Genomic DNA, 12,312 nt, shown 5'->3' with positions numbered 1-12,312 from the left:
AATAATTATCAACATCATTTTTTGCAGTGAAATTTATCTTCCGTATAGAATGGTCAAGGCTCTAATAATGTGTCTATGAAGATGTTTACATGTATGCAAAGTTTTTTCATGGAACATTAGCTATACAAGCATGCAAGCAAAAGGTGTATCAAGTGTCAACATTCAAGAAAAGATGTCAAGTTTAAACACAAGCATGTAAAATTAAGACTAAACGACAACATAATTTATAAATTACATACATAAATTACAAATTAATTTGTATTAATTTGCAATAAAACCGCATGAACGTTCTGGACAAGGTTCGTACCCATATGCATGACACAAAGGAAACCATACTTAAAAGCAATGGAACAGCTTGAGGTATCATCTTAGCAATATTTTAATATTCTATTCTAATTGTCAGGTCTTTCAAATAAACATTTTTCTTTTTTTTATGTAGAATTTTCAAATGAAAAATAAAACATCTTATTGAAAATTAACATTTGAGAAATATTTTAATATATTTAGATACTAATGCACATCATACTTGAAGGAAACATCCAGTCATCATGCAGAATGAGTTGCTTTCAGTGTTGATAGCCTTCATTTCAAGATGGCTTCTTTGTTCACCCAATAATACCTGTGAGATGCTGCAAACAGTGGAACTTATTCACTGCTACTGAAACTCTTCTTAGAAAGCTTATTAAGGAAATAGAGGCAATAGCATGGATAGATCCATAGTGTGACTGACACTGCCTCAAAACAATGACTGACCCAAATCCTTTTGTCTATGCAATTATTTTTTTTAAAAAGGCGGTATGAAAGACTTAAAAACTGGACATTGACATTCTGTGGTGGTGTTATATACATATACACCCTTACCACCTGATACAAATTGCATCTGAAGCCTTTATATTTAAAAAACGTTCACCTTTATTATATTTAGTTACACAACCAAAACACTTGTGCAAACCAGTGATTTAGCCCAGCCCATGAAATGTGATTACTGAAAACATTTCAAGACCATAAAGGAAACTCTCAATCATTTTCAAGGTTTTATCATTGTATTGCCATCATTTGCTTTCTCTTTTAAATGTTCTCGAGTGTTGAGCTTGGGTTTTAGCAGGATAATGAAACATTTAGGAAAGAAAATGCAGCCGAGTAGCCCGGCACTGGAGGACTGGATAGTAAACACCTCCACAGCCACCATGTACTTGCCTTTGGTACTGGTGTATGCTGGGATAAAAGACAACCATACACTGACAAACACCAGCATGCTAAAAGTAATTAGCTTTGTCTCATTGAAACTGGCAGGCAAAGTTCTTGCTAGGAAGGCCACAATAAAGCTCACCATGGCAAGAAGTGCCATGTATCCCATCATGTAGTAGAAGAAAAAGGAGTGCCCTTCGTTGCACTGGAAGATGATCCTCCCCGCATTAACTTCTGTGTTCATTTCTGGGAATGGAGGGGACTTCAGTATCCAAACAGTACATATGATGACCTGGAGCACTGAGCAGAGAAAGACGACTCCGTTGGCGGTATTGGGCCCCAGCCACCTTCTCCAAGGGCTGTGGTGGCTGGTAGCCTTGAAGGCCATGACCACCAGAATGGTTTTGGCTAGGACAGATGAGATACTAACAGAGCATACGACCCCAAAGAAGGTTTGTCGGACCAAGCAGCTGAGGCTGGTGGGCTGGCCGATAAAAACCAAGGAGCAGAGGAAGCAGAGCATGAGGGCCAGGAGTAGGAGGTAGCTGAGCCCACGGTTGTTGGCTCTGACGATGGGCGTCTCGCGGTACCAGAGGAAGGTGCACAAAACAGCAGTAGTGAGGAGTGTGAGGAAAGTGGCTGTAATGGCCAACACCAGGCCCAGCGGCTCTTCGTAGGAGAGGAATTCAATTATTCTGGGAACACACATATCCCGCCTCTCATTGGGCCATTGATCGTCCGGGCATCCCTGACACTCAGCTGCATCTAAACAAGCGAAATAAATTATATCATTAGTATCTATGAAATGGTGACTCCTTTAGTGTAGGATGGAAATCTAACACATTGCTAGTACATTGCTCAGAGGCCTGAAATATGTCTCTTCTTCCACATCCCTTGAACTAATTCCTGGTATAAATCTTTACATTCAGATGTAGTACTCTTTGCAGCTTTTTACAAGTGTCCCAAGGAAGCATCACAGGGTTATTAAGATAGTAAATTCTCTAAGCTTCTCTGTTTTGAGGGTGAAATGTGTAATCAACAGGGTGGGTAGATGAAGAAATTGTTTCCCACAAAGGAGGATCTTGTACTTTAGAATGAGACTGCTCCACATAAGGTGTACTTTGAGTTGGTTAACCACGTTGCCTCGGACTGCTAGGGTACGAATGCACCTAGTGCTGTTATTTGAGAGCATGAAGACTCACCTATTTCATGTTTCCTGTTTACATTATAAGCCTCTTTCATGCTACCGGTGGTATCCTTCAAATAAATTGCATACAATAATAATTTCCTACAAGTTTGGAGTTTTGTTGAGCTTTTTTTTCTTCTTCTCAAACTGTTATTGCCACATGCATGTTATACATTATAATCTTCACTGTGGCCAGTTATGCTCTGAATTAATGTTTTCATTCAATGGTTTTATACAGTGCTCTTTCCACAATATTGATATTAAGGAGCATTATAGTGAACAATGGGGGATACCTTTTTAAGTATAAAAATGCAACAGGTCATATGTCACTTTACCAGGAGATATGAGGCAAAAACACATAACAGAATAGTGAAATGACTGGGTGTATAATGAGGGGAAAGGGAGTGCAGTAGGAGAAATATGTGGGAGGGCAGGTGAAAGAGGATGCAGGAAGAAGGTAAAGCATACTGCTATATACCAAAAACATAAGAGGAGCTTGTATATAGTCCTAGATCTCCATATTACTGACTTCTAGAACATTCCCTGGATCACATTAGTGATTATGGGCATCTTCTATAATTGACGGATGGGATATGCCAAGCAATTGGGGGGTGGGGGGGGTCGTGGGGCTTGGACCTTCAAGATAAAATTTAAATAGTTGAGCCTTAAGTCCTTCTCTGAAAGTCAAGATGTCTGCGCTGTTCTCAGGTGAAGATTTGGAGAGTTCCAGAAGCTACAGGTGGAACACAGAACGGATTGCTCAGGGCTCAGAGCAAGAGAGAGTTTGAATTTTGCACATTCCAAGATGAGAGAGCTCTCACTTCTTCATTCTCTTGGACCTCCTGAGACGAGAAAGCTCGTACTCCTTCATTCCCATGGGCCTCCTGAAATGAAAGAGTTTGTACTCCTTTATTCTCCTTGGGCCTCCTGAGATGAGAGATTTATACTCCTTCATTCCCTTGGGCCTCCTGAGTTGAGAGAGCTCTTACTCCTTCATTCTTTGGCACCTCCTGAGAAGAGAGAGATTGACTCCCTCATTCCCTTGGGGCTCCTGAGATGAGAGAGCTTGCTCTCCTTCATTACCTTGCACCTCCTCGTTTAAGAGAGCTCGTACTCCTTCATTCTCTTGGGCCTCCCCGGCCTCCTGAGATAAGTTAGCTCCTACTCCTTCTTTCCCTTGAGCTTCCTGAGATGAGAAAGCTCTTACTCCCTCATTCCCTTGGGCCTCCTTCCTGAGCCTCCTGAGATGGGAGAGCTCGTACTCCCTCATTCCCTTGCACCTCCTGAGATGAGGGAGCCGGTACTCCTTAATTCTCTGAGATGAGAGATCTCATACTCCCTCATTCCCATAGGCCTTCTGAGATGAGAGAGCTCGTACGCCTTCCTTCTCTTGGGCCTCACGGGCCTCTTGAGATGAGAGAGCTCCTACTCCTTCATTCTCTTGTGCATCCTTAGATGAGAGGGCTCATACTCCTTCATTCCTGAGGGCCTCCTGAGATGAGAGAGCTCATACTCCCTTATTCCCTTGAACCACCTGAGATGAGATAGCTTTACTCCTTAATTCCCTTGGATCTCCTGATAAGGGAGAGCTCGTACTCCTTCATTCCCTTGGACCTCCTGAGAAGAGAGAGCTCGTACTCCTTCATTCCCTTGGACCTCCTGAGAAGAGAGAGCTCATACTCCTTCATTCCCTTAGACCTCCTGAAAAGAGAGTGCTTGTACTCCTTTGGTCCCTTAGGCCTCCTAGGAGGGGCAAGGGGTCTACTAGGCAGCCGGGCGTATTATGCTGTAGCGTTTTGTGGGTTACAAAACAGATTTTGAACTGGACTGCTGCTCCTTGTGGGAGCCAATGGAGCTCTTTCGATATTGGAGAGATGTGGCGTACTGTGGAGTGAATAATAGCTTTCAAATGGGGTAGCATGAAGCCGGTAGCCCACGTGGTAAGGGGTTTCAAGAGATTAGCCTGTACAGCAGGAGAGCATGGGCAGCAGTTCTTAGTTATTTGCAGGGGAGGACATGTTTATTTTCTTTAACTGATGTAGGTGGACCTCAGTGGATTACACTAAAGTGTTTACGTGGTGAGACATAGTGAGTGACGGTAGGGATGGTGAATGCTAGGGATTTGTGGCTTGTGTGTGTTGCTGGGACAAATCCAAATTCTACTTGTTTTAAGTTCAGGGAGGGGGCGATAAATATATACTTGGACACTCAAAAACAGCTAGCAGTACACCTAACGGCCTTACCAGCAGCGTGTGGTTGCAGAAATGTCAGGTTTCCAGGTTTTCAAATGTTTGCTTTTCTCAGAACCCTGAATGTATCAAAACAAGCATTGACAACGAATTTCTCAGCTTCTTGTATTTGTGACCAAGTAAGGGATGAATGTGTAAGTGGATGGATGGGTGAGTAATGGTATGGATGAATCAGCAAGTGAGTGCTTGGATGGATGAATGGGTGAGGCTTGGTAAACGTGTGGGTAAATGGGTTAATGGATGATTTGATGGATGGATAGATGCATGGTTGAGTGCATGACTAGGTGACTGACTGAACAGATTGGTGGGTAGATATTTTAATTGATGATTGCATAAACAGATAAGCGAATGAGCAAGTGAGTGTATGAATGGGTGAGTGAGTGCGTGGATTGATGAATCGTTGGATGACTGCATGTTCTTGAGGATCCTTCCCCCTGCTGGAGCCCATAGTGCCACAGGATTCCCGGCTCCCTCAGACTTTCACCCAACATGGCTCCACAGGTAACCATACACTCTTAGACCACCTCTCCCCTCCCAGCACCAGCCTGGCCTAAAGCATCAACAGCGTTCTTTAGCATCTGACCACAGTTCATGGAGGTTGAAGTGCTGTGATCCATGGCCTCTCACTTGTCCTAGCCCCCCACATCTCTCCTGTGCTCCCTGACTAAAAGCCGGTGAAAAACAAGCACCTCCCAACAGTGGCATGATAGCTCACGAGCTGCTGGCAAGACCACTGACTCACTGCCAGTGAAACTACTCTCCCACCCTCGCAGCTCCACCATTAAGTAAGGCCCTCTTGAGCCCCTGCACTCCGGTAGTGTTGGTGTTCGAGGCCCTCCTCTACCTGCAGGTTATACCTGCGCCTCATCCCTGGTGGTCCAGCGGACCTCTGACTCCTTCTCTTGCTCTGCTTTCTGCCCCCTTCATCCTTTCCTTTCTGGTCCGTTTCACCCTTTAGCTTTTTCACCCTTCACTCTTTATATCACTTTTCTTCTGCTTTCTGCTCAGTTTCACACCTTTATTCTTTTCACCCTTTTACTCTCTATATCTTTTTCCTCTTCTTTTTTGCTTCATTTCTCCCATTTTTCCTGCCGCTGCTGACCCGCGGCACCTCCCCCCAGCGTGACCAACCCGAGCCAGTTCCCCTCCCCGCCTCCCAGCTGTCCAGCCCTCCATGACCCCTACTTAATGGCAGCTGCTGTGGGGACAGGCGAGCAAGACCACTGACTCACTGTCAGTGAAACTGCTCTCTCACCCTTGCAGCTCCACCATTAAGTGAGGCCCTCTTGAGCCCCTGCACTCCCGCATTGTTGGTGTTCAAGGACGTCCTCCACCCGCAGGTTATACCTGCGCCTCATCCCTGGGGTCCAGTGGACCTCTGACTCCTTCTCTTGCTCTGCTTTCTGTCCCCTTCATCCTCTCCTTTCTGCTCCATTTCACCCATTAGCTTTTTCACTCTGCACTCCTTATATCACTTTTCTTCTGCTTTCTTCTCAGTTTCACACCTTTATTCTTTTCACCCTTTTACTCTTTATATCTTTTTTCTCTTCTATTTTGTTTCCTTTGCCCAATTTTTTCTGCCGCTGCTGACCCCGTGGCCCCTCCCCCCAACGCGACCAGCCGAGCCAGTTCCCCTCCCAGCTGTCCAGCCCTCCCCGACCCCTACTTAATGGTGGGCACTGTGTTGACATATAATCTGCATCGACGTTTCGACCCAAAGTACTGCACAAAGTGTAATGAGCGTCTGGGTGGGTCTTCTTCAGGACAGGGGAGGGGGTTCTAGGTATACAGCCAAACCGCAGAACGCATACATTTTTCTGCGATGGGCATCTTATTCAGAGCATGGTAGGTGCGCATCAGTCACACTTGGCCTTAATTAATTACTTTTAAAGGACTTGAGACTTCCACCGTTCGGTTGGAGTCTGTTGCCAGTCAAATGATTTACGTGATCAGGCAGCTGCACGGGTCCTTCGACTCTCGTTCAAGGTGATCCCTGTATACCTAGAACCCCTCTCCTGTCCTGAAGCAGACCCACCCAGACGCTCATTACACTATGCGCAGTACTTTGGGTCGAAACGTCGACGCAGATTATATGTCAACACAGTGCCCAGGCTCACAGTGTAACCATTAAATGGACCTTGGGGCATATGTGTAGAAATTGTGAAGACAAACCAAAATTAATTTTTTCCTGTTTACTGCACCTTCAATTTTTGTCATGTACATAGCATTTCTTCGTATAACTTATCATCACATGTCACCACAGTCACTTGCTTTTCACTTTTTGTATAATTGATATGTATACTGCTACAGCCTCTTTTATTTGATTTAACCTTAAATATACAATTTAAATCTAACCCCAGTGTGTGCTACCCTTTTCTTTTTCAAAAATATTTGATATTGTTACAAGCAAATTGTCTCTTGAACTTTGAAAAGAGATCGTATTACTCAACAGAACCGTTTGTTTTGTCAGAAAAAAACACAGCGCAGAAACCGCCCTCCACGCCGCAACAGACGACATCTGCTCCCTCATGGACAGAGGAGGAAATGTAGCCCTTGTCCTCTTCGAACTCTCTGCAGCCTTTGACACAGTCTCTCACCGCACCATAACACACAGACTCCACAATGCAGGGATCCGGGACAAGGCCCTTGACTGGATCCACTCTTTCCTCTCCAGCAGAACACAGTGGGTCAGAATCCCTCCTTTCCTCTTGGATCCTACACCAACCACTTGTGGAGTCCCTAGGGATCCTCTCTCAGTCCCACGCTCTTCAACGTCTACATGGCTCCCCTCGCCCCCATCGTCAGAACCCACAGACTCAACATTGTTTCATATTCAGATGACACCCAACTCATCCTCTCCCTATCCAATGAACCCAACGCAGCCAAACACAACGTTCAAGAAGGCATGGAAGCTGTAGCCGAATGGATGAAAAGCAGCTGCCTACAATGCAACACTGACAAAACAGAAGTACTCATCATGGACCCACACCCCGATTCCTGGAACGAAAGCTGGTGGCCTCCCGCCCTCGGAAGCCCACCCATCCCCATGGAGCACGCACCCAACCTTGGAATCTGGACTTCGAGCTCAAAATGGACCGACAGTTCAACTCTGTTGCATCCTCCTGCTTCCACCTCCTACGTAAGACCTTCAAATGGATCCCCCTCGAGGTCAGACAGATCGTCACTCACGCCCTCGTCAACAGTAGACTTGACTATGGCAATGCACTCGACGCCGGAATAAACAAATACCTCAGTCGCAAGCTACAAAACATCCAGAACTCCGCCGCAAGACTGATCCTCAACCTGCCAAGACACTGCCATATCGCCCAGCACCTGCGCACACTCCATTGGCTCCCCTTCAAGATTCTCACCCAGGTACACAAAACCCTCTTCACCACCAGACCAGTGTACCTGAACAGCCGATTCTAATTCCACGCACCGCAAAGGACCCTACGATCAGCCCAGTTCTCCTATTCAGTGGTCCCCCGTGCCAGAAAGAACAGATCGGGAGGCCCCTCCTTCCTCGCGGCCAGAGCCTGGAATTCCCTACCGCTCCACCTCCGACAGACATCATCACTCCCCATCTTCACGAGAAACCTCAAAACTTGGGTCTTCGATAAACCTCCTACTTGATGGACTGGAACCTGTAGCTCCCCTCTTCCCCAGCGCCTTGAGACACTTACGGGTGAGTAGTCGCGCTTAACAAACACATGATTGATTGATTGACTGGTGGGCCATAGACCAAAAGCACGACAAAGAGAGGCTGCCCCATTACATCCAGTTCCTACCAGACTCATCTCAATAATAATATTAATAATAATAATAATAATAATAATAATACCTATTATTATTATTTTTGTTGTTATCATTATTATCATTATCATCAGTGTTGTTATTATTGTTATTATTATTATCACTAACTGTACCCGGACACGCGTTGCTGTGGCTCAGACTGGTTAAATAGAAGAGAAAGAAAAGAGTAAGTGCACGTTTCTAATATGTTTCATTTCACAATGCTTGTGGGTACACAATATGTTTTTTTTTGCTATTGTCTCTATGCATCTCTTGTAGTTTTTGAACATCAAGCAAATCAATAGGGTCTGTTCGGCCTTTCGATTAAAAACACGCGCATATTGTACACACGCGTATTCGAATCCAACATTGTGTATCTATAAACACGCGCTAATGTTAAAAGTGAACCAACTCCTCCCCCCTCCCTCCACCCACTTCCCGGCCCGCCATCCTGACACCAACTGTTCATGTTAATATATGTAGACTATTGTCTCTATGCGTCCTTTCTTAATGTTGCAAAGTAAACAAACTCCTCCCCCCTCCCTCCACCCACTTCATGGTCTGCCATCCTGACACCTACTGTCCATCCTAATATAAGTAGACTATTTTCTCTATGCGTCCCTTGTAGTTTTTGAGCAGCAAGCAAATCGATCGTGTCTGTTCGGCCTTTCGATTAAAAACACGCGCGTATTGGACGCGTGTATTCAAATCCAATGTTGTTTATATATAAACATGCGCTAATGTTGCAAAGTGAACCAACTCCTCCCCCCTCCCTCCACCCACTTCCCAGTCTGCCATCCTGACACCAACTGTCCATCCTAATATATGTAGACTATTGTCTCTATGCATCCTTTCTTAATGTTGCAAAGTGAACCAACTCCTCCCCCCACTTCCCAGTCTGCCATCCTGAGACCAACTGTCCATCCTAATATATGTAGACTATTTTCAACTATGTAATTATTGCTCAGCAACCAAATTGATAGGGTCTGTTTGGCCTTTTGATTAAAAACATGTGCGTATTGGACACGCGCGTATTTGAATTCAATGTTGTGTATATAAAAACACGCGCGTATTCGAATCCAACATTGTGTGAAAATTTCAAAGTAATCTGTGAAGAACTTTCGGAGATTGAAGATTTTGAACAAACGAACGTTGACATTTTTATGTGTCTGTTCGGGCTTTCGATTAAAAACATGCGAGTATTCGACAAGTGCCTATTGGAATCCAACGTTGTGTATATAAAAACATGCGCGTATTCGAATCCAACGTTGTGTGAAAATTTCAAAGCAATCGGTGAAGTACTTGGGAGATTTAGGATTTTGAACAAACGAACATTCACATTTTTATTTATATAGATTATCATCACTGTTATTATTATTGCTGTTATTGTTATTATTATTATCATTATTATAATCATTAGCATCATTATTGTTATTATTATTATCATTATCATTATCATCATTATTGTTATTATTGTTGTTGTTGTTATGCATATTGATACATCAGTGCAGCCAGTTGCCTATCGCCACAGGTACATAGCGTTTCACCTACGGCCTTTGGTTGAGAAGGAGTTTGCCAAGCTTGAGACCACTGGCATCATTGAGAACGTAACAGGGCGCACCCCTTGGGTCTCTCTGATTGTCGTCACTAGAAACCCCAAACAACCTGGGGAAGTGAGAATATGTGTGGACAACACCTCACACCTACAATTGATGACTTGATTGGAGAATTGAGTGGAGTGTGCTGGTTTTTCAAACTTGATCTGCAATCAGGATATTACCCGTTAGTTTTGGATGAAGAGTCAAGACAACCTTCTCAACCCATGTAGGCCTGCGGTGCTACAAACGGTTAAGCTTCAGCATCTCCAGTACGGCTGAGGTGTTTAAGAACACCATTCAGGAACTATTGGCAGTCATCCCTAGGGTTGTAAATGCCAGCGATGACATCCTTATCCATGCGAAAATCATTCCAGAACACAATGTGATGCCAAAAAGGGTACTCATGAGAATCCAAGAATCCGGTCTGACGCTTCACCGCAGCAAATGCAAATTCCTACACCAGAAATTGTACTTCTTTTGGTACATCTTCTCATCAGCAGAACTAACGCAGACAAGGTTCAAGACATTAAGGAAGCGCCTGCTCATACCATGTAACAGAGGTGAGAAGTTTCTCAAGGATGATCAACTATTGTGGTTGATTTATTAGGGACCTTACCACACTGAAACAGCAGCTACATGAGCTCAACAGAGGGTCAGTTCCATGGTCCTGAACAAGAAGCTGCTTTTCAAGACACCAAAGATGCCCTTTCGTCTAAAACCACATTGGCCTATTCTGACCCCTGAGAGAACACCATGCTCGCAGTGGATGCTGGCCTGAAAGGATTGGGTGCTGTCCCGATGCTGTGAGGCTCTGAGAAGGAGTACTGGGCTCCTGTGGCGTTTGCCAGTCGCTCACTAACGAACACTGAGCACAGACATTCTCAAATCCAGAAGGAAGCAATTGCTATTCACTGGGGATGCTGACATTTCCACCTGTACGTCTATGGTCACTCGTTCACAGTAGCTACTGATCACAAGCAACTTCTTCCTTTCTTCCCGGGCATGGCTGCTCAACCGCCGCTGCGGATAGAGAAGTGGATGCTTCATCTGCAGAAGTACAACTGTCAGGTGGAGTACCATCCAGGATCTCACAACCCAGCTGATTATCTGTCTTGCCATGCTCGAGTGGCTACGCCTGAAGAGGAGGCTGATGCTGATGAGACAGAGGAGGAGTACATTCAATATGTGACTGCCCAATCCTGTCCCATTCCACTGTCCACTGTAGTACTGAGCGAATAGACCAGTTGAGATGAGTGTCTCCAAAGAGCGTTGGAAACTATGAAGAGCAACCAGTGGCAGAAGCTCAAGAAGGAGTGGGGTTTACTTACCCAGGAAGAGAGTCAGATCATGGAGAGCTTGTATCATGTCCACCAAGAACTGAGGGGGACTCTACAAGGTGCCTGTTCAGAGGACATTGCCTTGTCATACTTACTGCCCTCCCGGATTGAGTCATTCAACTAGCCCATGCGGGACATCAAGGCATGGTTAAATCAAGAATCGATTGTGAACCAAGGTGTGGTTCCTTTTAACGGATGAGAAAATGGAGTAAGTAGTCAGGTCTTGTCCCTCGTGCTAAGCAGCTGGTGAGGTAAATCTGCCCTCCCCTATAATAACTGAGACCGGGCCACAATGGATCTGCACCAGTCTTGATTGTGGGAGTCTACCGGATAGAAGACATACGTTCGTACTGATTGATGGTTATTTTAAGTATCCTGAGGTGGAGGTTATACCATCGCTGAGGGCTAGTGTGGTGGTACCCAAATTGGAGAAGGTGATGGCTGAACAAGGTTTGATAAAGGAGCTGAAAACAAACAACGGCCCTCCCTTTTACAAACAGGAGGTAGCGGTCTATCTCTCATCCCTCAGTAACACTCACAAGAAGATTACACCGCTGATGGAGCAGGTGTTTTTGCAAAAGTACATTTCCGTGTAATTAATAAATACATACGTTTCATTCTCCATAGTGAGATGAATGGGCCTGAAAATGCGTTAAGTGGGCATGACAGTTGAGCTGGAGAGAAAGCTTGAAATAATAAAGAAAATAGACAGCAAAGGCTGAGCACAGCAGAAGAGGTGCAAAGGTTAAAGACCGATATGATGAGGAAGACATTGTCTGCCTGCCAAAAGGATGTGACTAGCCATGGGACTCAAGACTTCTTTCGCTGACGTAGCTGAGAGACATGAGAAAAATAATGAAATAGAAACATGTATTAAATGTATGAACGAATCAGAAATTACATTATGTGAACAACGAATAAACAATGGGCTGTATAAAATGTGAATGGGAACCTGGTGGTGT

The 12,312-nt window shown here is 44.7% G+C and overlaps 1 protein-coding gene across 1 annotated transcript in view; it reads right to left on the bottom strand.

Annotated features, from left to right (window-relative positions):
- Positions 1-534: 534 nt before the first annotated feature.
- LOC144762984 (extracellular calcium-sensing receptor-like) overlaps positions 535-12,312 on the bottom strand; it is a 175,180-nt gene continuing 163,402 nt past the window's right edge. Inside the window, exon 7 of the mRNA XM_078648297.1 lies at positions 535-1,953. Coding sequence (XP_078504423.1) covers positions 1,028-1,953 — 926 coding nt within the window. The 3' untranslated portion in view covers positions 535-1,027. The remainder of the gene's footprint in view (positions 1,954-12,312) is intronic.

This window comes from Lissotriton helveticus, chromosome 6 (genome assembly GCF_964261635.1).
Source record: "Lissotriton helveticus chromosome 6, aLisHel1.1, whole genome shotgun sequence".
Taxonomy (NCBI): domain Eukaryota; kingdom Metazoa; phylum Chordata; class Amphibia; order Caudata; family Salamandridae; genus Lissotriton; species Lissotriton helveticus.
This window is presented reverse-complemented; position numbering and strand designations above follow the sequence as displayed.